This window comes from Brassica napus, chromosome A4 (assembly GCF_020379485.1).
Source record: "Brassica napus cultivar Da-Ae chromosome A4, Da-Ae, whole genome shotgun sequence".
In the NCBI taxonomy this organism is placed as follows: Eukaryota; Viridiplantae; Streptophyta; class Magnoliopsida; order Brassicales; family Brassicaceae; genus Brassica; species Brassica napus.
Genome location: NC_063437.1, coordinates 574,549 through 599,987, shown reverse-complemented (window position 1 = coordinate 599,987; position 25,439 = coordinate 574,549). Strand labels below are relative to the sequence as shown.

The following is a 25,439-nucleotide window of genomic DNA, read 5'->3' as shown; positions in this document are numbered from 1 at the left end:
TTAGAATATATAATTTGGTATTCTGTATCTTTTGAGTTTTCGGGTATGATTTTGAATAAATTTTTGAAGTATTTTCGGATATTTTTTGTGATTTTTCTTGTATTTTTAGTTTTCGAATCCAGTTCGGATATTTCGGATCCTTGTTTGGGTCCTAAATATCCGAACAGACCCGAATCCAAAATATATCCGATAATTAGGGGTATTAGAATTATACAAACCGAAAAGTTATAGGTATTTATATGGATCTAAATTTTTGATGATCTAAAAGATCTGGATCTGAATCCGATCCGAAGATCCGAATGTCCAGGCTTGCCATGTTAACCAGGGATTCACGTGGCTAGCTTTCAATATTGTTTCATTGTGGATAAATTGTAGGACAAATGATGAAACTTTAATAATAAAAGCAGATATATTATCTTATTATATAAAGTTTGTTTCATCAAAGTTGCTAATTAACATGATCGCGATACATGATAATTATATATTTAAGATTGTGACATATGTTAATCTATATCATAATAAAAATATATATACTAAGATATTAACAAAAACAAATTTTATCAAAAAATAATTTTAAATATTATTTAATAGTAATTTTCCTTTTTTAAATCCTAATCAAAAAATAATTGCAAAAGATTATTTGATAATATTGTGACATGTGTTTGTATGTATAAGACAAAATATATAAATAATTTAACAGTTTTTTTTCTATTAAAAATAAAATAGCTGTATAAAAATATAAAAGAAAAATAATTATCAAATAATTAATTTCCCTTTTAAAAGTCTAAATAAAATAAAAAATGAAAATTAATCATATTTTTCTTATAATTAACTAACTTTACTTCTTAAGAATTTTGTGTTAAAAAAATATAAACCAAAATTAACTTCAAATATTTCACTTGATATGATTGTGACAGGTGTCAACTAAAAAAATTAGATTGTGAATGTGTCAATAAAAACTGTCATTATGTGAAAATAACTTCTTCTTTTCTTAAAATCCTAAATATTTTCTAATCTTAACCAATTAATATTTTTTCTTTTTTTTTAATCATAACGAGAGAGAATTGTAAAATTTTATTTAATAATAATTTTTACTTAAAAACTAATGATAAACATGGTAGTAACAATTATCTAGTTAACAAGAAAAATCGTAAAAATATTAATGATATTGAAAAAAAAGAATTTTGAAAATGGTAACTTTTAAAAAAATTAATATTAAATGGAAATAATTATTTGATAGAAATTTTATTTTTCTAAATCCTAGACAAAAATATAATTGTAAAAGATTATATAATATTAATTTCCTTTTCTAATATTTTTTTTGTCATCAACTTAAACAAACTAAACTATCTCTGAAAACCACTACCTTTTCTAATATTCTAAAAAACTGTAAAAGAATATTTGATAGTTTTTTTTGTTTCTTATAAAAAAATTCTAAACAAAAGAAATTTGTATCATATTTTTAAATCTTAACCAAAGAGAATTGTAAAAAATTATTTGATAATATTTTTAAGAGAGTATTTGATGATGAACATGATACTAAAAATTATTTAATTAACAAAATGTGTAAAATTAGTATTAATACCAATTATAAAAATAGTAATTTTAAAATTATATATTAATAACTAAAAATAATTATTTGATAGCAATTTATTTTTTTCTGAAATTAAAAGAGAAGATAATAGTAATAGGTTATATGACAGTAATTTTCCTTTTCTAAAATCTTAAACAAAATTGTAAAATTGTATTTAATATATTTTAATACTTTTTTATTGTAAATAAAAAATAGATTTATAAAATAGAATGTTTTCTTTTTTAAAAAAAATCCTAGCCAAATAAAACTTTAAAGACTTATTTAATAAAACATTAAATTAATACATTAAAGCATGTATATGTTGTCATTGACTCGATTGATGTATTTGACTTTCATTCTTTTTACTTTTCATTCAATTTTTCATTTCAGGTTGTGTTCAGTTTAAACTTTTAGGTATATTATTTTCTCTAATCCTATGTACAAAGTTTATAACAATTCATCTATGCACCATATTTAGAAAATACAAATATTAACTTGAATTTATATGTAAAAACAAGTTTAATTATAAAATAAATCTCAAACAACATATGCAAAAAATAAGCATAAAACTATAACTAAATGTTTTATTATTTTATAATTTTTATTAAATTAAAACATCAAACAAAACATGTTGAAACGCAATGGGCTCATGTCTTGTTATTAAATAAAGAAGAGCGTCGCATCGACAAAAAGTGAGTCAATCTCTTTAAAACAATAAAATGTTCATAGCTATTTTGTTTTAACCTCTAGACCACTAAAACGTTTACATGTGGCATGGAGGCTCGTAACTTTTTTGTGGGTCTCCCATGAAAAGTCTCTCAACATTTTGGACTCTCTCTTTCATTTTGTAATTTTTTCTATTATATTATTGTAAAGAAACCAGTTGAGAAACCACAGCTGTTCATGGTCTAGAATCTAGATGGAGGAGTCTCTATGGTTAATGATGCTCTAAAAGGGTTATTACATAATATTAAAAAGGAGCACAATACGTTACCATGCATAGAGATGGAATATCAAACGTAATTTTTCCACTCTTTTCGATAGAGTCAATTGAACAACATCAACTAGTCACAAACTTCACCTAATGGAGAGAACTGTTTCGACAAATCGGGCAAGAGCTACGCAACTGGAGCCACGTATCGATGCATTCGACGTGAAAGCAGTGTTCACATATTAATAAGCATCCAACGGTTTCACTGCTCGCGTATTCTGATAAACAAATGGAACATATGTTGTTATTTTTCCCTGGCAGCTTCATATTTTTCTCTACTTTCACTTTCTTGTACGCTCCAACAATCGCAGACCTAACACGACCTCTAGGCGGTTTGCGAGTGGCATGCCGTGCCAATGATCGTCGTATCTGAGTAGGGAGCCACTCGAAACTGAACGTGACATATACCACACAAGTAGTTATTCCGAAGAGTAGTGTCATTAGGGAGAGACAGATCAACTTCAGTATTAGTAAAATGAAGTTGTAAAGTCCTGTGTTTAAAAAAGGGAAGGGTAAAGAAAATAGTTTTAGTTTATTATACGCTGTTGAAGTTACATATATATTATTTTAATTTACGGTTCCGACGTTTCCGCATGTTCTAGTATTTGAATTTTGATATATGTGTTTGATTTAATCAAAAGACAATGACATGATCTGTCCGTATCAGATTTGATATGTTTTGTTATCTAATGAGTAGATAATAACCATTAAGTCAACTATTTGATCCATTGGATTGAAATTCGTCACCTTGGATGTCATGAAGGTTAAAAGAATGAGAGAAGAAATTGGGTAACAAACCAGATTTGAAGGAACTGAACCATTTGATTTCTCGAGTGATATTGTTTTTGAACCCACGTAACGAGCTGCTACCCTCACAATCTCTGCCACTCGGTGAGTCCCATTTCAGCCAGAGGTCTTGATCGTTGAGGTGAACAGCGACTAGTGAAGAAACAGGAAGGAGTAATGTCTTGAAGACTTGACAAGAGGACGGCATCGAACTCGCGAGATCAAAACGAGTGGCGAAGAAGGAGGACGTTGAATTACCAAAGCAAATGATGGGTGTGTAAGGGGAGGAGGATTTGATATCCTCGCTAGGACAGGTCAAGATGGTGTGGTTGAGAAGGTGGAGAGGAGAGAAAGGAGTTCCTGAAGCGTCGAAGCTGAGGAGTCGTCTGGCCATGCGGTTGTTAGGGTCGTTGAGGCGGATAAGCTGTTTTTCAGAGTCGATATCTCGGACGAGGAATAGTCCCGTGTTGGGAAGCTTTAATGCTGTATCGTGGCGATCGGTGCATAGGATGTTGAGTCCTGTGTGGCCACGGGTCGAAGATTGCTTGGGGAAGAGCCAGAAAGGGAAACGAACGTCGACGTTTCCACATGAGGAACTGTAGCAACGTTTTGCTTCTGAGGCGTTTAGGAGAGGGAAGCAGAAGAGGAACATAAAGATGCTAACTTGTTTTGAGAATGTCATGTTGTGGTTTGGCACTAAGGGACTTGTAAGCACTTATATAGATAATGGAAAAGTCAAAAGAATAGTAGATATAAAATGATATGTAAGGGTCTTCTAGATGTTCACATACTCATTGGTATGAGTTGATATAGAATTTTTTTTTAAGTATTTCAGACTAATATTGCTAAGTATTATAAAAATGAGTGTAAACATTGTTTATAGTAAAGTGGGGGAGAGACTAGGCATAACAGAAACATTGATCATTGGTGCGTGTGATTGTATATAATAAGTTCAATAATCTCTCAAACTATTCTTGCAAAATATGTAACGATGTAACACTTTTTATAATAAAAGGCTAATGTAGAGATACTTAAGATGGTCTGTGTGAGTGGGATAAACACATTGTGATCAGGAACTCAGAGTAGCTGCTGGGAGATTCTGATGGAAACTATGTCACCGTCAGTTCCTGCCTTCATCGTCTGATACTTCACAATGATTCCTACAAATGTAGATATGTATAAGAACTACTGGGTATCTTTTCTTATCTTTGTTTCAAGATGGTTGATAACGCAGAGTGTATGGACAAGTATATACCTTCGTTTTCTTGTAATCTTGTGTGAAGAGCTACTGCGTGGGGTGCGATCATTGCTTTGGGTTGGGAATCATCTGGAGCTCCGGTCCAAGACTTAAGGTTAAGAATACCTGAACAGGTCTCATTCATTCATTCACAAGTTGTGAAGTAGAGTCAAAGATTTAAAGAGGAGGAGTACTTACCTGAGGATGAAGATTTAAGGTGTTTGAGATCGAAAATGGCTCCACAAGCTGCAACTGCGTCTTTCTGCAACTTATGAGACGCAATAAGATTGTATTCCCAAGTTCCATTTTTGTATCCTTCATTCAAGAACAGCTCAACATGCCTAGCGTCCAGTGTTTGCATTGTTCCTACACAAGTTAAAACATAAAACTCTTAGTTGCAATTTTAGTTACTGTAGAAGAGACTACTTTTTTACCATCACAGGTACTGAGGTCACAGACAGGGCACCGAACAAGCTGTAAATCTGTCAATAAAGATAAACCATGATTACATCTTTCTCGTTTGTGAACAAGTTCCAGAAGATAATGCTTTTCTTAATTACCTGCAATCCAAATACCGCTTTTGATGTCTTTTACAATACATCCACCACTGGATTCAAGCATCCGTTCAATGGTTCCTTCCCTTGGAACTCTCAGTGGAGAACTCAACTTCTCAGTCAAGAGTGACACTCCAGAGTCAAGAGTAAAGGCACCAATTCGCATCCAGTCTGTACTCACAGTGTCATCAGCTAAATGAAGTAACTTTAAAGGTACATGAATCAAATTGAGGGACTGACCAATATGCTTTTCCTGCTGATGGAACAAGTAAGAGTGACTCCTCCCATCTGCATCATCCATCATTTCATTTCTTAGTTTACTGAGAGACTGTGATTGTTATCTTGTAATAGTACTCACCAAAAGCTGAAGCATAGATCTTGATCCAGCTTGAAGAAGCTGGATACAGCTTTGGCACACGAAGATCACGCAAGCAAGCAAACCTCCAAATAGCATCATCCTCCATCACCATCTTGTTAAACCATTTGCTCGTTGCTCCAAGCATCACCAGTGACTTCCCATCCAAAAACCTCGAGATGTATGTCCACGCATCTTGCTCGTACCTTGATTCCACAGAGAAACTCGTAAGAACAGACTCGTGAATCTAACGTAGAGACTCAGATCTAACTATTCTGATTCAAAATCCTGATTAAACTTATAGCAATCGTTTTTCAAATTCAGCAATCACGAACAAAATCAATGTTCTCATACAATCCAATCGATTCCAGAAGCTACCGAAGATGATCGATCGAGTTCTATATCCTAGATCTAATCGAAACGACGTGCGATCGGGGAAGAAGAAGAAGAAGAACGATACCATGAGAAGCTGGAGCGGTGAGTGGAAGCAGAGCACCGAGGAGATACGCATCCATGGATTCCTCTGAGGATCGTCCTCTTCGGAGCTAATCTTCTATCTATCTGAGGAGAGCTCTTCGGTTCGTCGCTCTTCACCGATCGTCTCTTCCCTCTGCCGTGTTCGTCTCCCTCGGGAGCTTTCCTCTTGCCGCCTCTGTTAGCAGCTACTTGTACATCACTGGATCTCGTCTTCATCGTCTCTTGCTCGCTCACTATCTCACTAGTCGATAGTTTGTTAAGCGGAAGAGATTCAAATGTTTGTTTTAGCTCTGAATCGCTTCGTAGTGAGTATATTATACATGCACACCGCGGAGGAGAGAGCGAGTTTTCGAAATATTTGAATCGCAAATGACGTTTTTGCCCCTGTAACAAACTTTCTGGGACCCGCCTCTCTCACATTTTTAAATCGGTTTTGAGTTTCGGACCCCGGTTTAGCATCACCCGATCCTTAACCGAAATTGTAAGCTAATTTATCACGTGGTAATTGGGAACATACAGCAACTATACGCAGCATTGCATGCATGACCCATGCAATTTTATAAATTTATAAAAACCAAACCAAATCAAATTTAAATGATATTGTCTAATCAGATTTAAGATGAAGACCTGAAGAACAAGTCTCTCATGAGGGCAGCTATATAAACATAATTTTCGTCTCTCTCTCTCTGTCATACGCAGACTCATATATAAATGAACCCTAAAATTACTTAGTTCGTCTTCGTTTTGTTTGTGACGAAAGCAATAGTCTCGTGGAAACCATGAGTTTCTTCACCAATGAGGAACTCGCATGGCAATTCTTTATTGTTATTATGCGTTTTGCTGTTTTCGAATATCTCAGAACGGCAAAAGTGGTGGTGCTCTGGGACCTGGTCGAATGTCCCGGTATGGATGCTGTTACTGCATCGGAGAACACAAGGCTTGCCCTTAAGAAGGGAAGAAGCGAGAGACGTCAGATGATTTTATCGCACTTCCTTTGCAAAGCAGTTGAGTATTGTACACAAGTCAGTCTTATGCGAATTATGGGAGACACCTCAGGGCATATCCAGTTCAGCAAAGCTTTTGATCTACTCCAAAGAAAACGATACTACAATTGTATCTTAGCACATATTAGAGTATGTATAGTTGGTTTGTGGTTTGGTTAGTTAGAAAAAAACGGATAGCTTATGATGTATATAAACACTTGTATCTTCTTCATTTACGATTAACAGAAACAATTATAATTTCCAGATTCTCTTGTATTCATCTTCTTCATGAGAGCTTTGGTTTCTGCTCAACATCAAACTTCAATTCCTCTAATAGCACAGCCTAAGGACTTACCCATGTTGAAAGATATTTCCGTTACTACAGCATGGCTTTGGGACACCTTATCAGTCGGAGGACAAGCCCTCATTTTCTTTTTAGATTTCTTATGTGTTTTATCTTTTTTGAAAAAAAAAACATCTGCAGAAGATTTTTGTGGACTTTATGTGCATGGCTGTTGGCCATCTTGAATCGTTAAATCTGGTGCTAATCATGGAGGACATCTCAGGACACCGGGAGTTCCTCCATGCTTTTGAGTTTTTCAAATGGAGAAATTTTTTTTTAATTTTTTTTATCACAGCCACTTTTTGAAAAGGTACATAGACGCTTCTTAGTTCTGTCGAAGCAGTATGGCTTTGGGAAAGCCTATCTATGGATGCACTATAGGCGATAATGATGATGATGAAGACGAAGATGGAGAGCTTAGTGACGAAGAAGCTCTTATTAGTGGCAAAGCTGACGTTATTAGTGACACAGAGCTTAGCTTTCATCTACTGACTCTGAGTATGAGGAACAGTTTATTAACAGAGAACCTGAAAACTCTGTTTCAGTTCAGTAGAAAGGCAAAAGGCTGGACCAAGACAATCACCAAACCTGAGTTTAACTCAGCAATGTTACAACGGTCAGATTTACGTGAAGAGGGAGACAGTAACATTAAAAGAAAAGCAAAAGCTGCAGATAGTATAAATGACAAGATAGAGACAATAACATTAAAAGAAAAGCAAAAGCCGCAGATAGTATAAAGGACAAGATAGAGACATCAAACATATTCTCAGCCTTTCAAATACTAAGTGATGATTGATAGAGACCACCTCTCGTGCTTATTCTTTCTGTTTATTTTTGTTTTCAGTTTTTGTAATCTCTCTGTTTTTTCTCGTTAGATCGATCTTTTTGACCCTTCTTTGAGTTTCATGGCCAGCCGTGGATATAAGGTTTTGCTCTCATCTCCAGATGGCAACACTTCCCTCCGACAGCATTCACAAGAGTTTTGGTTGTTGGAGAAATTGATCCAAGGAGAAGGGCCTTCGACTCAAGAGAGCTAAGTGAAGATTTGAAACTCATCTGGCAGCAGCAAGGGACTGACTCTATGTAGTTATCGTTTTAGTTTTCTTTTTATGCTTTTGATTTGTAACTGCATCATCTGTGAAAAACTTTCTCTAGTTTAAAATATTTATGCATATTCAATTTTCTCTTTATCCTTTTACTTTCCGTTTGTTCTTAGTTTACAATTTATCAGCAAGAGGCAAGAGCAGAGAGGATACTGATTCTCATTACTAACTTTCTGTCTGCACTTTTTAGAAAAAAAAATTGATATATGAAACTTGTAATGAACTATTTAAGAGAGATGACAAGAAGTTTATAGTAGATCACAGAGAAGGCTCTCTAATAACAGACACTTCCAAGAACAGTAGTTACAGAGACACAGCGCCAAGTCAGTAAGAGTTTCAAAATTTTAATTTTTTAAGACAAGTTTGGGATACAAGCTCCTCCTCCTCCAGCTTCACCACTATGCTGCTGTTCTTTCCATATTCTTCCAGTAACCCGCAGTTTCAGCTCTTTCCTATCTCCACCCGAAAAGAAGAGAGCCATGTTCCTCTGTATGATTAGTCCATCATGACTATCTCGAACTTTCCTGTGACTGTCTCTCACGCTTCTCGGTGTTCCTTCCCATATCAGCTTCCGACCATACCCTCCAACTTCCAAACTGTAATTATAGTTCCGAGCTTCAGTCTCATCCCCCATGAAAGGTAGAAACGCCATGTAGACTGGAGCCATTCCGAGCTGGAATGCCTCAAAGTGAAGACAAAAGTATTCACCAAAGCAGTAAAAGACCTGAAACAAAACCAAAAGACAGAAACTGATAAGAATAACAGCTTATGAAACCAAAGCATCCCTCCCTTTCAAAATAATGTTTGTAAAAATTAGTTTTAAAAAAAATATATTTTGTTTTTTACATTTTTGTGTATTTTTTATTAAGTAATAATTATAAATTGTACATTTCTAAAAAAAAATAATTGAATTTATATTTGTTAAAAATTATAAAAAAAATAGTTAGTCACAGAAAATAATGCATTTATTATCTTAATACTATGTTTTATTAATGTGAAAACTCTAAAACATTAATCTTTTTTGATTTTTTGAGGGAGTATAGTCTTACAGTTAACATCCATGTAGCATTTTCGACTTCACGAGGATTAGACTTGACATAACGATGGTTGAAAGTACACCCAGAATGCATATCCACCTTGTGGTCATCCCTCAGATGAGCAACTAAGAAAGGGATATCACCCATAACAGAACACTCTGAACCAGCGTACGGACAGCTATAAGGCCTGAAGTCACATACAGTCTCGTGTTTGGGCTTACCGTAATAAGGGAATATCTCAGGACAACCAAGTGACATGTACTTGCACGGAAGCTCAAGAGACTCGGCTACTTTTTCGAGTGCTAAACAACGGATATCACCGAGCTCTTGTCTACATGTAGGGCAGCGATTGTGAACTCTGTTCTTACACGTTGAACATAGAGTATGTCCGTTTTGACACTGCAGGAGAATCAAAATCATTGTGTAAGCAAAGAGACAATCAAAAAGCTTAGCCATAAAACCGATCAACAGAGTAAAGATCCGGGAACTGAAAAAAAACAAGGCAAATTCAGACAAGAAGAGATTGAAACAGAGTATCAAACCATAGTGTAAGTGTTTTGTCCGAAAATTATCTAAAGAGAAAATAAAAACCCTAAAACCAGTCACCAGAGCAAAGATCCGGGAACTGAAAAGCAGGGCAAATTCAGACAACAAGAGATTGAAACAGAGTATCAAACCATAGCTTTGTCCGAAAATTCTCTAAAGAGACAATCAAAAAGGCTTATAGCTTTGGCAAAGTTTAGCACACAAAAACACTAAAACCAATCAACAAAGCAAAGATCTGATCAACAAGAGATTGAAAAAGACCTGATGAATAGGAGGGTACATAGAATTGGTGCAGACAGGACATTCGAGAAGCTCATGAACACTTGTGGTTGTCGGAAGAAGACCAGAAGCAGCATTCGCGTTGGTGCTGTTATTACTATGAAGCTTTGAAACCGATGCGTAGGAATGGCGATCTTGATGGATCTCTTCGTCGTCGTCGGTGACATCGATGGTTGAAGTGCAGTCCATGCTATCCAAATCCATCGAAAGGTGATCGTGACGAAGATCGAATCCGATTAATCGAAACAGGTCAAGTCTCGTGAAGTGTTGATTTCAAATAAAGAGAGATGCTTTTCTTCATGAGTTGCCGTCAGATGAACCCGGCAACGCAATCGGACGGTCAGGAAGGCGACTGTAGTTTATTAGAGAGAATGTTAATGGGGAAGAAGAGAGATTCAGAAGAATTTTACAGGAAATGGAAATTATAATAATAATCATTTAATAATTAATATCTTCTTACTCAAATGATTTCTTCGTTTTTAATTAAATGTAATCCCACTATATAAAAGAAGCTAAATTTGAGCTTCTTAAGGCTATCCACATGGTCAAAATAATCATGACCAATCAAAGTGCCAGGTCATTTTGGACTGGGCTTAAAATTAAAAAAAATTAGTGACCTTCACAGCCCATTTGACCCATCTTGAAGCCCAATCCCGAGTTTCTCTTGACAGTGATGTCGCACAATCCCGTGTTCTAAACATATGGCTCATTCTCCACCCAACCCTAATCGCCGTCTCATCCCTTCATTGATTCTCTTCCTCTCCCCCAGCTCCTCCCGCATAACGCCTCGGATGTGAGTGCTGGTACTTCAATGTGCTCCCATAAATCATCCATTCAAGATCCCTACAGACCCTCCACATCATAATCGTTAGAAGATGGAGAAAAAAGCAATGGCACATAGACGTATGGAAACGTAGACACAAAGCGACGCCGCGAAGCTGCTAGGGTTTTTTCTTTTCTTCTGATCGTCATTGTTTCAGGTTTTACTTTTGTTCACTCTCTGACTCGATTTAAGATTTCTGAGTTTCTTTGTGATTGAAATGGCTCTAAGTTAAGCTGAATTGGCTCTCCAGCTCTGTAGTAAGGGTTCTGGGTACTAATCTATGATGATTCCAAACTCCAAAGTCTGGTACTTTGGAGTGATTCAAGAGGTTTATGATAATATTACCGAACATCATTACCTGACAGATCTTCTGCTTATTGTAGTGCTATTAATCATTACCAGAGTCTTCAGAGTTTTTTTGTCCGTAAACAGATCGAAAAGTCTACACCTTTTTGTATGTTTCCTTTTTTTGGTTATAAATTTTTAAAAAGGGAAAGTGATGATTGGGTTCCTTTTTTGTGACTAATGATTTTTCTCAGATGACAGGGGATGTTATAACGATCTGTTGAGCTGTTTAGGATAGTGTGAAACAAAAAAAATGGATGATGATAATGGGCTTGAGCTCAGCTTGGGTCTCTCATGTGGTGGAGGGAAAGGTAAAGGTAACAATGCTGGAACCTCCTCTGAGAATCACAATCTAGAAGGAGGAGGTGATAGAAGCGCTAAAGTGATTGATGACTTTAAGAACTTTCTTCATCCAACAACTTCTCAGAGACCAGCAGCAGAGCAGAGTTCTGAACCTCCTCCACAGAATTTCTTCAATGACCTCTCCAAAGCACCAACCGCTGATGCTGAAGCTTCCACGAAGCCTCTGTGGGTGGAAGACAAGGCGATGAAAGAAGCAGGAAGCAGCAAAATAAAGGAGGAGGCACGTGTTGATATGCACTAGATGAAGAAGAAGACAAAGGCATCCTATGTTTCGAACGCGACTGATGAAGGATCAAAAGCTGATAACGAAGATGTAGCGGAGTGTGAAGCAGGTGGTGGTGATGGTGGTGGCTCTTCTTCCAAAAAAAAAATAAACGTACGAAAACATAGACTCAACTGTTCTACCTTTGGTTGCTTAACGCCTCCAAAGATGATTGATAGCTTCAATAAAATAAAGACGTTTGATCTTAGATCAGTTGGAGGAGCTCAAAGCAGCAACGCTCCCAAGTGAAGACATCCAAATCAGCGATGGAGATCAAGACAAAATTTTCAGTTGCAGCGGTAATTCTTAATTAATCCAATAAAGTTTATCCATTTGCAGAAATGGATCATAACAAAACAATCGGAAACAAGGTGGTGCGAAAATAGTAGCATTTTTAAATCGTAGTTAGAATTTATGTTGTGTGAATGAAATTGAGTGTGTTGCAGTAAATTAACATGTACTTTCACATCATCCAATACAATGCATTTCTTCAGCCCATCCAGGTGACTCAGGGGCTGATATGTCGTGTTCACACGTAAAGCTAGAAGAAAAAAACTATCGAGGCCTGACTTATGGCAATAAGTCTTGGAATATTATGATACTGCATGCACATAAGTGTACATAAATATGTCTTGGACTCATTTATAACGTGCAAATGAACCATGTTAAGCTTCTATATAAAAATCTCTATTTGTTTTACTAATTCAAGTCAATACTATCAAGTTAGGAACATGTCCAACATAAAGAAATCTAATTACATTTAGAAACTACATTTATATTCTATATATTTTGTAACCCCTGCAAATATATATTTTTAAATTAGTCTAACATATGCCAGCAAATTTAACTTTTATATAATGCATAAAAATATAAAGATGATGTTGTGAGATAAGAATGTACACACAAAATTTAAAATAAAAGAATTGACAAATTATATATATTATTTTAAAAAAAAATTTATATAATAACTTAATAATATAAATCATAATCAAAATACTATTCGTATCACATTTGTATTAACCGAAAAATTCATGCTTTTGAAGCACGGATCAAAATGTAGACTAATATAGCTCCTAATTTTTATTTAAAAATTAAATTTCTAAAAAAAAAAGATTAAAGACAGCTATCAAGTCTGTTTAAAAAATATAGTGGTTTGTTCTTGCACCAGAATCTTGGTTATGCAATTCAAAATCTATTATGTTGTTTTGTAACTTTTCTTCTTAAAACAGAGACAAAGAGTAATGAACAAAGACAATTATGAACTCTTATTGTCAGATTGTTTGTTTTTTTTTCTCTCGCTTCAATTTGATGACTGTAACTAATTATTTTAATTCACACAAAATTTTCATATTTTAAACGTATCACATTAAATATAAAAATCTTCAATAGATTATAATACCTAAATGTTCTTCTCGATAGACAATAATATCAGAAAGGCAAGTAGCACATCTCCTGCCACAATCACCGGCGGCAATCACTGAAAGTTCAAAAAAATCTTTTGTCTCATCAATACAAATCAACAAAATATACGAATAAATTCAGTAACATTGCATATTTGATACAAACCGGTTAACAACCTCAGCTCCACATAACATTCACATCATCTTCCACTCAGAAATTTGCAACGAGAAGAAAGTCGGATACAACTATTACGTGTAAGTTACTCAATCAGTGGATTTCCACATTTCAAGATCTCTCTCTTTCGCTGACTGATTTTCTAATTATTTCTTTCGTCAAAGGGTCGTTTTCCTCAACATGGTGGTCAAATCAAACCACAATGATCCTCCACCTGCTGGAGGTAAATCAAAATTACAACTTTACTGTGCGTTTATAGAATTCTCGAACACATACGAACCCAATCACCCCTCTCTCGAATCCAAGAAATCATTTGTCTAAAATTCGGACAGAACATCTTAACTATTAAGTGCAAAATTAAGGGTAGAGATAGTTTGATCTGGTAGGTTATACTTTGAAAGTAACACAACAAAACCTTAGTATTAAATTCTCGATCAATTTATCTGGTTTTTCGTTCATAAGTTTTTTTCAACGGGCTTTTTTTTCCATGTAATTCATAAAATTTCTAATTAGTTTATTAATGAAAGACCTAAACACACTTTTAAAAGATTATGTTCAAATTCAAAACACCATAATGCTAAACAATATCTCAATTACGAAGTTCTTTTACATATTTTTAATTTTCAACACGTTAATTTAATTTCCATTACTACAGAAAACCACTTTACACAACCAAAAATATCAACTCCCCTCTACTTTTACATCTCTATCGATTGACTTCCAACTATATTCGCATAAAAAAAATGAACAATCAATCTTAAAAAACTTAGTGTCATATATTCATTCTTATAATTACTTTAAATCTATTTTAACAACAACCAGAAACAGCCACAACTATAATCATATACAAATTTTAACTTCATCCAATATCCGCGCGTAGCGCGGACACGATCCTAGTGTTTATTAAAGTTTACTAATAGAGAGGGCCATGGTCCTTTCACAATTTGATTTTTAATAAAATGTTGTTCAAAAAACAAAAAGAGAGGGCCCTGGTCCAGTAAAGATGGGCCTAAACATGTACATGCTGCACATGATTGCATTTTTGAAAGTTTTTTTCGGTGTATTATGAAATGAATAAATTTAAAAGAGAATTTATGTTTATATATTCAAACCAATTACTATTTATTTATTTTTTGCCACACAACTGCTATTATGAGAATTTCAATTTATATTATTTCATTTGTTACATTACATGTATGTTTTGAGTTAATTATTGTTTGCTATATTCTTTGTGTATTCAATATTTGTGTCCTTGCAAAAAAGTTTAAGCATAAAGAAATTTTTTTCCCCATGTATGTCAAACTAGATTGGTGGAGACAGTTAGATATATCAACTTTTTTATCAACAGATATAGCAATTTTTTATCGGGAAATTTTTTAAAGCCCATTATCTCTTTAAAAATAATATAACAAGTAGGAGTAGTAAATTTTAATTGTCATAACTCAAAACTACGTAGATCGACCACTAAATAAGCTTTGACGGCTTATGAAAACATTACTTTTTTACTTTAATAAAAACTTAAAAGAAATCGATTAGTTTACATAATTTTTAGACGTTAAGAATATGAAATCGAGAAATGAATAACGTAATGTAGCTTGGGTTCAAAGCCATTTAATGATAATGTAAAGGAACATTTTACTCTTCTTCATCTCACGCAAACTCACAACTTCTTAACGATAAATGTACAAATAACTGATCTAATGATAGTGATCATCTTTAAAGACACCACCACGTAAAAGAAAAAGCGAACAACAACGATCAAGCTTTCATGTATCACCATTACTTTTTCAAATAGAACATATCTTTGTACAATCTTCTTCCATGTTGGGATTTGGTCTGAGAAAATAAAAAGCTTCAAAGAATCTGAGACTTAACAACTGTTTCTATATGAGTTAATAGAGATCATTCACTACATGATATGATTATATATCCAAAAGTCATTAGCTTTTTAACTCCTATTTGTATTAGAGAACCAAGTTTAAGGCCTTACACTTAGCAAAAAAAAAAAAAAAAAAAAAAGTTTAAGGCCTTACATGATCAAAGAATGACTACTAACTAGAAACATTTTTAGTTTGCGTTGCCACTGGTTAACTGATGTTTTACGGGCCTTTGTGTTTGTTATGTGTCTTTTGTTTTCATGGGCTGTATTATAACATTTCGTTGACAAAATAAACAAAATTAAGAAATAGATGAGATATTCGAGTGATTGGGGACATATTTTCTTCCTTTGTCCGATATGTCACGTGCAAATATGACATAGATTCCTGGACTTTGAGTCATTTTTCTTATATGTAACGAGACATTTGTCCTCGAATAACTCGGAAATGCAAATTGTCATCTTGTTAGGGAAAGTTGTCGTCTATTTTAATATTTAAACATTTTCGATTTTAATATCTATATGAACATTTTAAAGCTGTTTTTAATACCCAGAAGAATAATGTTGAAATCCCTTATATACTAAAGCGCAAGTCGTATGACCAATTATATTATGACATGTGGCTTGAATTAAGAAAAATAAATCAATTAAAAAAACATAATGGTAAAAATCGAACACTAGACAATTGTTTAAAAGTTCTATAGCCAAATTTCTTTTACGATCCTTAATTTTCTTACACTGACTTAATCCTAAATTTTCTCTAACTACTATTACCACGTTCAAAGTGAATCATATCATCTGTGTAACTCCCAAATCATGCAACGATTTTAAACTGTTCACCTTCTATATATTTCAATCAACTAATTTGTTTCTTTTTATTTTCTCTCTCTTTTTTTTTACTACGTCTTCTTCGTCAATCAATTATTTTTGGGTCTTGAGTATAGTCAAAAATCGATTCAAATTTATAGCAACTCTTTATCCAGGTTCAATTGGGTTTCCTCCTGTTGCGGTGCTTAATTCTTCAAAAACGAAGATAAAATCAAAGCATTCCAAGTGAGATAATAATAAGTATATATGGTTCTACTATATAAATGATTTCTGAGGTAGATTCTCTTTTCTCTTTTTTAACAAACAAAAAAGACTAACTAAGTTACAAAAAAGAAATTGACTATTTACAAATCTGTTTTTTTTTTCAAATAGATTATTCTTACGACCAAGGGAGAACAGATTTGACTGCATTCAAAACATCACACCATAACTCGATTTAAAATAAGAATGTGAGTTTTGACACTTTTCTTTCAGCTAAACTTGATAGTTTTCAATGTTTTGATTTTTTTTTCAACAAGAATTTTGGTTTATTATGTGGTTAGAAGGCAAGAGAAAGGCATTTCGGTGGATGAACATGATGAAGGTAAGTTGTTAATAATAGAGGTATTTTACTTAGTTATGTAAATACAAATTATCACTCTCCTACATCCTTTGACACTAATTAGGAACAGTAAATACTATCATGCAATGTAGTTTATTTATAAAATGTATTTTATATATAAAGTTTTCAAAGTATTTGTTCCTGGAAAATAGATGTTCATGTAGGTAGAATTGATCAGTTGCAGAACTTTGATTTAAAATGTAAAACATAAAAATAGTTTCTCATATTTAGATGTTAATATAATTTCCGATATATATTCTTATAACTAAAAGGAAATATGTTAAGCTTTTGTTACACTGTTTTGTCAATATAGTTCCAAAAGTAAGGCTTGGCTATAATTGATTTAGTACACATGTAACTCTTAAGTCTTGACTATGTATGTAAATATAATTGATATGTTTTCTAATAAAATGTAATTGATTTTACTTTGCAAATGCATAAAAACTAGCCAATCCGCGCTGTAGCGCGGGCAAACATCTAGTATAAATTAAATTACAAACTAACATTTACAACACTTTTTATAATATCATGGTTAATATAACTTTTTATAAGAGAGATGATATGCTGGCTATAGATTTTATTTTTTACGGCATCACTTTTATCTCTGCAAGTCGACTAGTTATCTAATAAATTAGTGCGTTTTTAGGTTGACAAACAAAAAAAAGATTGACTTTGTAGAACCGCCAGAATAAAAATGACTCATCACATCTCCACTCAAAGCGCAAGTGATTGAGAGAGAGGAGATGTTTGCGGAGGAAACAGCGGGAACGAAAATGAGTATAAAACTGGTGACTCGTTCGGTGGCTGCATTATTCTGACCATATGGGTCCATGTGCCGCACTTTGTCTCTGTATCCTCATCGAGGATGTTTTTTTTTTATAATTGATATCTCAACTTGGATCACTAGTCATTATTATTGATTTGTTGCTTACTGAGGAAATTATTTTGCTTCAGTCTCCAAATTATTGATTCCTTTTTAATACACAAAAGACCAAGAACTGTAACAACTCTCTCACTCACATAGAGAGAAAACAAAAAGTGTATGTCAACACCATATCCAGATGCACCGAACCATACGTTTCGCACGAAAATGCATATATGGATGAATTACGCACAGTAATAACGATAAAATAGCTAGTTATCCAAATATGTTTTGTCTAATGGTAATGCAAGATTATGAAGGAAATTCATGGAATTTAATTTTGAAACTATTTGGTAGTAACAAACTTAGTGGTCTATATGAAATTATGTAAGTTAGATATGCAGTAAGTGAGCTAGTGTAGTGGTTGACATAACTGAGCCAAACTTGTAAAGATAGTGCAAATAACTTTCACAAGAGTGTACATTTTGGCAGTGCCGGTCCAACATTCTCAATTTTTTCTTGATGCCCTAAGCTTGTTTAAAATTTTATGCCTTTGTTATTCATGTAAAACAAAATTTATGCCCTATATATAATTAAATTTTTTGTTTAAAATATGATGCCCTAAGCGGTCGGTTCCCTTGCTTATGCTCGAGACCGGCCCTGCATTTTGGATGAATGACCAAGTGCTTTTTAAAGAAAAAAACTCGCTAGTGAGTTACCAATAATTTCACTTTTATTAAAGAAAAACAATACATTTAAGATTTACTTCTCTTTGACTTGAGAGTAAAGAAGTAGTACAATTTTATAGAACCGTATCTAAACCACATAGAAATAAAAATCTCCATCTCGGGATCTCCATTAACAATGAGTTAATAGCCTACTACTAATGAGTAGAGTATGATAAATCACTGATGATGACAATCTAACCTATACTAAAAGGAGGATATCTAAAGCTCTAAGAGTGTCCACGTATGCAAATTAATTCCAGCCAATCAAATCGTTTTAAGATGCCATATCAGCTTTGACACAACCTAACCTAAAGGCTTTCTTCCTCTTTCGTGGCCTTTCCGATTACTCCAGCCAACTTCACCGTTCAGAGTTTCGCTTACATCTTCTCCAATTAATTTTACACATTATTGCCCTTTTCAAAACAGTCGCATCCTTTCTCCACTTCCCTTTATCATTCATATAAAGAAGGATGCAGAGTGAAAGCAATCCACTCAGATTCTGTGTCAAAAGCAGGTTAGTTCAAAAACTTAATTCTGGGTTCTATAGTTATTATAACAGTGTTTCAAGAAAAAAAAGTTATTATAACCGATTTATTTTGATTGAGTTTCATTGTCGTCATTGCAAAGAGGGGGATTTTATTAAATGGTGAGTTCTTCTGGATGCTTTCACATCGCACTTTCCTCCTGTCTCGATCTTCATATAAATAAAATTATTTTTTTGCAGCCCCAGATTGTTCTACAACGGAGGATTTCTACGCCACCATAGGTAATCTTGGTTTGGTGATTTTAATCCCAACAGCTTTGGTTTAGATTTGATAATCCATACATTCACCAAGTCTTTTCATTGTAGATTGATAGTTGTTGTTGTTCAAATTAGTTCTTGCTTTCAATTGTTGCCTCAAGATCTCTGGTCAAGGGCATCTCTTACCTTTGATTTCAGAATGCTTTCCGCCACAAAACTCATCAAGATCTCTGTTCTGTATGTTTCAGGTCATGGGTTTACTGGAATAGTTAGTTGTCTACACAACATCCCAGACTAAGAGATCAGAAAAGAAGGGTTGGTGAAGAAGCTTCAAGTGAAACACGAGAAGATTCTGAATCTGAGCGAGTGGATGAAGGGTAAAAGACACCACCGTCTTTGCATTCTTCCATATAATTCCGCCGCCTCCTGATCCTTCTGACGAGGAAGCTGTTGTTGCTTACAATACTTTGCTCAATCGGTACGGTTTGAGCAATGGAGAATCTGGTTCTGTGTTGGGCAAAAGGAAAGATAAGGGGGGGGGGGGGATCAGAAGGTGGGGTTGTGGGTAAGAGGAGGAAGAAGCTACGAGTTAGCTTTAGGGATCAGTTAGGAGGAGAGCTTGCTGAGGTTGTTGGGATGTCTGATGGAGCAGACGTGGACACAGAGCCTGATCCGATTGGTGTCAAAGAAGGGAGCTTGCTTTCCTGAGTGTCGTCTTTCTTCTTATATTTATGTATGCATCCCACCGTAGTCAAGACAGCATATGTATTTTCATATCCCTGACTTTCTTACACGCTTTTAATTTTGTACATTCATAGATTAACAAATAAAATTTACTTTTTAGCAGGAGAGGTATTCTAAAAGCTAGCTGTGGTAAATGTGGCTCATAAGAAGTTTTTGCTAAAGAACTCTCACAGTTGGCAAGTGGTTGACTTCCTCATATGCCCATGAGCTGGCGGCACTGAGCAATACAGAGGCTGCATCACAGCACATGTTCCATGGCAGGTGCTTCAACACTCCATGTTCTACAAGTTCTAAGCTCACTAACTTCTGTTAGTGATGATAGCAATATTTGAAACCGAAGAGAAAGCAGAACACGAGGAACAAAACACTGTGAAAAGACTAAATGCGGTATTAGACCCCTTGGCAAGGACATAGCCAGTGTATCGCATGACTGAGTTGTTGATGGATCATATTGCAGCTACAACAACCCATATCCAATGGTGATCATGCCCTTGGGGTCTCTCCTTTGTCCCCTCTTTCTCCAGGAACTCAGAGGTTCCTTCCTCTTATTGTGCTTATCTTTGTTCTATGTCAGAAAATTCAAACTCTGTTAATGTTACAGCAGAATCATGCGAATGTGATAGATGGAGAGTCCGCCATAGTTCATCTTCTAAATCCAGCGTAGCTTCTCTGGAAAATCGAAGGCTCCTGACATTTGCAAAGTTTGCGGAGAAGCATAGGCAAAATCCAAGATTACTAGAGAACCTTTCTGAATCTAAGGCACCAGGTTGAAGGATTTTGAAAACAAGAGAGGTAAAGGTCCCTGCATATAAGTGTTTGCTGAGCTTATGTATTGGAAGATTCATACAACCAGTTACGTATGCGCTCCCCACATGATCTGAAAGGACGTCTGAATGTGCAGTTTCAAGTTGAAGAATGTTGCTTGTAGTCTTACAAGATAGTGGTATAAGTTAGTTTCACAATTATATTTGACATACGTTAACAGTTTTATTCAAATTGTTTCAAATCAAATATAATTTAAAATATGTTTCCATTTTTTGACCGAGAACTTAAAAAATATATTTAATGAACGTATGTAACTATTTCTGGAACTATAAATTAATAAATAATTTTCTGAAATTGTATCTTTGTCGTACCTGAATAACATATGATAAACAGCGTTGATGTGCGTACTGCTATTAGATTACAGTCCTGAATCATATTTGTTCTCCGGAATATCAAATTGTTTAACTAAAATAGAATATGCTCAAGTGCTGGCTAAAATAGCTTTTACATGCCAAATACGAAGTCAGTTATATATAATTTTAATATTTTGAAACTTGACTGATAAGCATTTGACAACTATCAAATGAGTTTTTCATTCTTCTTCTCATTTTCATTTCGTTTCTTTTTTATTATTGAGATACTTTGATTTTTTATTAGCATTGAAATATTTTATGAGATGTTTACTAAGACCATCTTCAATGGTTCACTCTATTTTTTCATCAAAACAGAGTTATTCTATAATAAAATTGAATACTACTCCAATAATACTAAGTTTTAGAGTGAAAAATAAATTGATGAATAAAAAATAAATGAATTATTTTATTTATAGAGTACACCTTTTTTACTCTATTATAGAATAAAAAGTAAAGTATAATTGAAGCATTTTTACTCTAAACTCTATTTTAGATGAGAAAATAGAATGTGCTTAGAGATGCTCCAATGTAAATGTCCTTACTTCTCTCCGAAATAAAATACAAATGATTTGTCTGGGGAAAATAGCTAAATCAGAAAAAACAAAAAAACAACTCATGTTCCTATTTTTTAAGAAAATGTTTGATGTTTGTTATTGTCTATATAAATGGTGAAACATTATGAGTACTATACAGTCAGCAGGTGCTCTAATTAATGAATAAAACAGTAAAATCCTCAAAATAAACACAATCAAACAAATGTGATTAACTACTATGCTTATGTTTAGTTGCTTTCAATCACGTTGGGTTTGAAAAAATCATAATAATGGAGATAATAAAAGTTCTATGCAATGATTTTAATTCCGAATCAAACATTGAACTGGACTATTATTTGGATTACGGGATCAACGATTCGACCGGATGCGTCAATAGTGTAATTATTTTTACCATATAATTATACATAACTATGAAAAATATAGTAAAATATTTAAAATTTATCTTTCTTCACATACTAGATATCAAAAGAAAAATTAAAAACTATGGAAATGTCTTTGTAACAAGTTGGGAATTAGAACATATAATAAAAATATAACAAAATCAATATTAAAAATATTTAAATTTATAATGTGAATACAAAAAAAAATTAATAAAAAGTGATCTAGAAGCAAATATGAAAATTGTAATACTGTATATAACAAAAAGTTAATAACAAATCACATTGTTTAGTTTTGGTTATATTCATCTTTATTCACTTCATTTTTAGATGCATAGTGAAATTTTCATCAAAAGTTAAAGAATCACAAATCAAATAAGTTAGGGAATATTATACATGATTAAAAGAAAATATAAAAATCAGTTAATTAAAAAAAAAAACTAAAAAAGTCACTCATCGGTTTAACACGTAGTAGAGTCTTAGGTTTTAACGAATTTCTGGATGTTTTAGCGTTTTTTTTACAACAATAAACTAAACTATAAAACTTGCTCTATAGGTTCAGAAAACCAAACCGGAAAAAATCCCAAGTCAAATTACATATCATCACCGGATTTACCGGTTCGATCGTGAATCCGAGTTGGGTTATAAAAACATATAGTGTGTTTGTAAAGCAATAATAAAAAGGTTTTTTTACCATTTGTATTAACATTAAAAATTGTCTCAATTCTATATAAAACATTTTTTCTCACATTTAGCTAACTTTTTTGTTTACCAAATTATCTTTTTAATTTAATGTTTCATTACCTTCCACGTTATTAGAGATGTTCCTCATGTGTGTTGATATTTCAAAATTAAATATAGTTAAAACTGTTTTAGGCCAATAACAAAGAGATCATTAATTAATACTATCTACATACAAGAAAATTTTTAGAAAACTAAAATATTTATTAGATATAATCCGCGCGAAGCGCGGACAAAAGCTCTAGTATAGATAAAGTGCGTTCACACCAATAAAGAGTTTGGTAATAAATCAGTCAATCTAACACGCGCGAGGCAAAAACCCGACCCGTGACCCGGTTAAGTCATAAGCGACCCGGAAACCTTGTTGCTGTATGTTCCCAATTATCGACAAGCTCCCCATCGTCCCGGCGAACGCGAAACAGAACCGTCCTTGAGTGTTCACCGGAATCAGATAGTTACTCGCCGGAAGCGAAACCTCTCCGCCGCCGAAATGAAACACCACCGTCGGAACTTTCACCGTCGACATCCCGGAGAGGTCAAAACACGTGTCGAACAGAGAGTACGACGGAGCGCGCTTCAGCCTCTTCGCACCGAGACGAAACGCGTCTCTAAGCGCCACGTAAGCGGACTGAGTCAGCCGAGTAACGGAAGTGCCGGAGTCGATGATAACTCCGCCGTTCCCGGTGGCGTCGAGCTTAAACTGCGACTCCGAAACGCCGCGGACGCGGGACCCGCCGACGCTGATCCCAAGAAGCTGCAAGTAGTAGAAAGTGTCGAGCTTCGGGTTCGTCAGCAGCGGCGTGAAAACGGATGTTTTCGGAACGGCGTCGTTTCCGAAGACGATGGTCGACGGCGGTTTAGAAGCTGAACCGGAACTCGTCCGGTCCACCAAACAGTAAGAGAATTTACCGTTATAACGGTTTTTCGTCTGCGACGGGAAAGATAACCCTCCGCGGCCCAGGCCCAACAGCCCAGCCGCGCCCACGAACAAGCCTTCGTTATCGTGACCGCATCCCACCGCCACGTGATCGACACGTGCTCCCTTAAACGTCAGCGTTTCGGTCGACAAGTCTCCAACCGTGAACGACCCGTCACCGTACGAGACTTGGTAGAGACAACGCTTGCTTCGCTGTCTGAAACATTCCGACGAGTCGTCCAATCTCCGACAGAGACGAGAACCGCACGGGACGGCGGCGAACGTTTTGGATTTAGACGGGTCGAAGATCGCGTCGGATTGGTTGTAACACACTTTGCAAGGAGCGCATTGCAGCCAAACGACGTCGCTTCCCGTGTCGAGGACCATGTACATGTTCTTCGCCGGAGTTCCGACGCCTAGCCTCATGAAATACTCTCCGCTTCCCTGCGAGAGACCGGAGATAACAGCGCCGCTGAACCCACCGGCGGAGCGTGGAGCTCTTCTGGTAACGTTCCGGCGGGAAGAGACGGCGGCGAGGGTGGTCAAGGACTCGACGCGGAGAGAGTCTCTTTTGAGACGGAGGTTGAAGAGCTCCGCCGGAGATGCGTCGGAAAAGGAGGAGATAGCATCGACGTGTGATAGGTGGAGTGAGAGTGAAGTTGTGGATTGGGATACAGTGGTCAATGATTCGGACTCGGGAGATGAGAGGATTGGAGAAGAAGGGAGAGTGTTGACGACGAGGGTGTTGTATTGGGAGGAAGAAGCGGCGGAGGAGAGTGAGAGGAAGAGAACAGCCACGGAGAAGATGAGGGTGTTTTGGACTTTTGTTCCCATAGTGGTTTTAAAATTATAACTATTGTCACAAGGGATCTGTATAGAGTTTAGGTTGGCTACTACTACAAAGCATATAAAGGCAAAGGAAGCTCTCGTGTGTGAAAGCTTACTTTACTTTAATTATTATGGATCGACTTTGTTTTTTTCTTTTTATTTTTATATACAAAGTAAAATCATCATTACGAAATTATTGACTTTTTAGTTTTTATTCACATTTCCACCTAACGAACTCCATTAATAAAAAAAAAAAATCAATTTGAGATAAAATTAATTTAGTTGTGTGAGTCTTGAAATTGAACTTTCAGTCCAGTAATCTGAATTCAAGTGTTAGTGGAACCTTATCTGTTTATTGAGCCCATGTTTATCACCCTAGATGGGTTTCATGGCCCAAAATAATTTTTCATTTTTCTTACTATTTTTGGTACTTTTTTCTTTGAGAACTAAGCCCATGTTTATTGCCATAGATGGGTTTCATAGCCCAACCAAAATGTATAGAGGTATTTAAGAAAATCCCTGAATCAAAGCATTTCAATAAATTTAAAATGAAAAGATGAAAGATGTTAGCTCGTCTCGAAAGCCTCTTGTAGCCCATTGTTAGTAAGAATTTGGAGACAAGCGGACAGTAGAAATAGTTCCATATTTCAGATTTTATGGTTATTAGATTTTGAAGAACATATTTGAGACTTCTTTGATAACAACGTGGAAGGAAGAGTAGGTGCTACATTTTGGTTTTCAATTTCAAATTAAATCTATAATGTTGCAAAAAAAATTTAAAAGCCCTTCAGAAATGGGGGAAGCCCATTGTCTACTGATCTACTCTACTCTA

At 34.9% G+C, this 25,439-nt stretch overlaps 4 protein-coding genes across 4 annotated transcripts; all 4 read right to left on the bottom strand.

Annotated features, from left to right (window-relative positions):
• Positions 1-2,057: 2,057 nt before the first annotated feature.
• On the bottom strand, positions 2,058-4,039 carry LOC106393295 (RING-H2 finger protein ATL22-like). The gene is made up of 2 exons (XM_048778283.1): positions 3,363-4,039; positions 2,058-3,055 (listed from the first exon to the last, which is right to left on the bottom strand). The coding sequence occupies exons 1-2, from the start codon at positions 4,030-4,032 to the stop codon at positions 2,655-2,657; spliced, it is 1,071 nt and encodes a 356-aa protein (XP_048634240.1). The 5' UTR covers positions 4,033-4,039; the 3' UTR covers positions 2,058-2,654.
• Positions 4,040-4,250: 211 nt separating this feature from the next.
• Positions 4,251-6,319, bottom strand: LOC106449054 (probable F-box protein At3g61730). The gene is made up of 8 exons (XM_013890865.3): positions 5,957-6,319; positions 5,500-5,702; positions 5,382-5,429; positions 5,148-5,312; positions 5,022-5,069; positions 4,786-4,953; positions 4,606-4,713; positions 4,251-4,510 (listed from the first exon to the last, which is right to left on the bottom strand). The coding sequence occupies exons 1-8, from the start codon at positions 6,187-6,189 to the stop codon at positions 4,428-4,430; spliced, it is 1,056 nt and encodes a 351-aa protein (XP_013746319.2). The 5' UTR covers positions 6,190-6,319; the 3' UTR covers positions 4,251-4,427.
• Positions 6,320-8,601: 2,282 nt separating this feature from the next.
• LOC106447750 (E3 ubiquitin-protein ligase SINAT3-like) lies at positions 8,602-10,688 on the bottom strand. Its single transcript, XM_048778285.1, has 3 exons — positions 10,247-10,688; positions 9,452-9,838; positions 8,602-9,126 (listed from the first exon to the last, which is right to left on the bottom strand). The coding sequence occupies exons 1-3, from the start codon at positions 10,466-10,468 to the stop codon at positions 8,755-8,757; spliced, it is 981 nt and encodes a 326-aa protein (XP_048634242.1). The 5' UTR covers positions 10,469-10,688; the 3' UTR covers positions 8,602-8,754.
• A 7,824-nt stretch (positions 10,689-18,512) lies between these two features.
• LOC106444991 (aspartyl protease family protein 2) lies at positions 18,513-24,684 on the bottom strand. The gene is made up of 2 exons (XM_048778282.1): positions 23,109-24,684; positions 18,513-18,720 (listed from the first exon to the last, which is right to left on the bottom strand). Exon 1 carries the CDS (start codon positions 24,611-24,613, stop codon positions 23,162-23,164), a length of 1,452 nt encoding a protein of 483 aa, XP_048634239.1. The 5' UTR covers positions 24,614-24,684; the 3' UTR covers positions 18,513-18,720; positions 23,109-23,161.
• Between the last annotated feature and the right edge of the window lie 755 nt (positions 24,685-25,439).

Bases quoted from the DNA above. Each gene is read 5' to 3' on its own strand.
- LOC106444991 (XM_048778282.1), bottom strand. From the start codon at position 24,613: ATGGGAACAAAAGTCCAAAACACCCTCATCTTCTCCGTGGCTGTTCTC.
- LOC106449054 (XM_013890865.3), bottom strand. From the start codon at position 6,189: ATGAAGACGAGATCCAGTGATGTACAAGTAGCTGCTAACAGAGGCGGC. The intron at 4,954-5,021 runs GTAAAAAAGTAG...TAACTTGTGTAG, and splicing joins TGACCTCAGTACCTGTGATG to GAACAATGCAAACACTGGAC. The intron at 4,714-4,785 runs GTAAGTACTCCT...AGACCTGTTCAG, and splicing joins CCTTAAATCTTCATCCTCAG to GTATTCTTAACCTTAAGTCT.
- LOC106393295 (XM_048778283.1), bottom strand. From the start codon at position 4,032: ATGACATTCTCAAAACAAGTTAGCATCTTTATGTTCCTCTTCTGCTTC. The intron at 3,056-3,362 runs GTTTGTTACCCA...TTTTAAACACAG, and splicing joins GTTCAGTTCCTTCAAATCTG to GACTTTACAACTTCATTTTA.
- LOC106447750 (XM_048778285.1), bottom strand. From the start codon at position 10,468: ATGGATTTGGATAGCATGGACTGCACTTCAACCATCGATGTCACCGAC. The intron at 9,839-10,246 runs GTCTTTTTCAAT...ATTCTCCTGCAG, and splicing joins TGTACCCTCCTATTCATCAG to TGTCAAAACGGACATACTCT. The intron at 9,127-9,451 runs GTAAGACTATAC...GTTTTGTTTCAG, and splicing joins ATGCTACATGGATGTTAACT to GTCTTTTACTGCTTTGGTGA.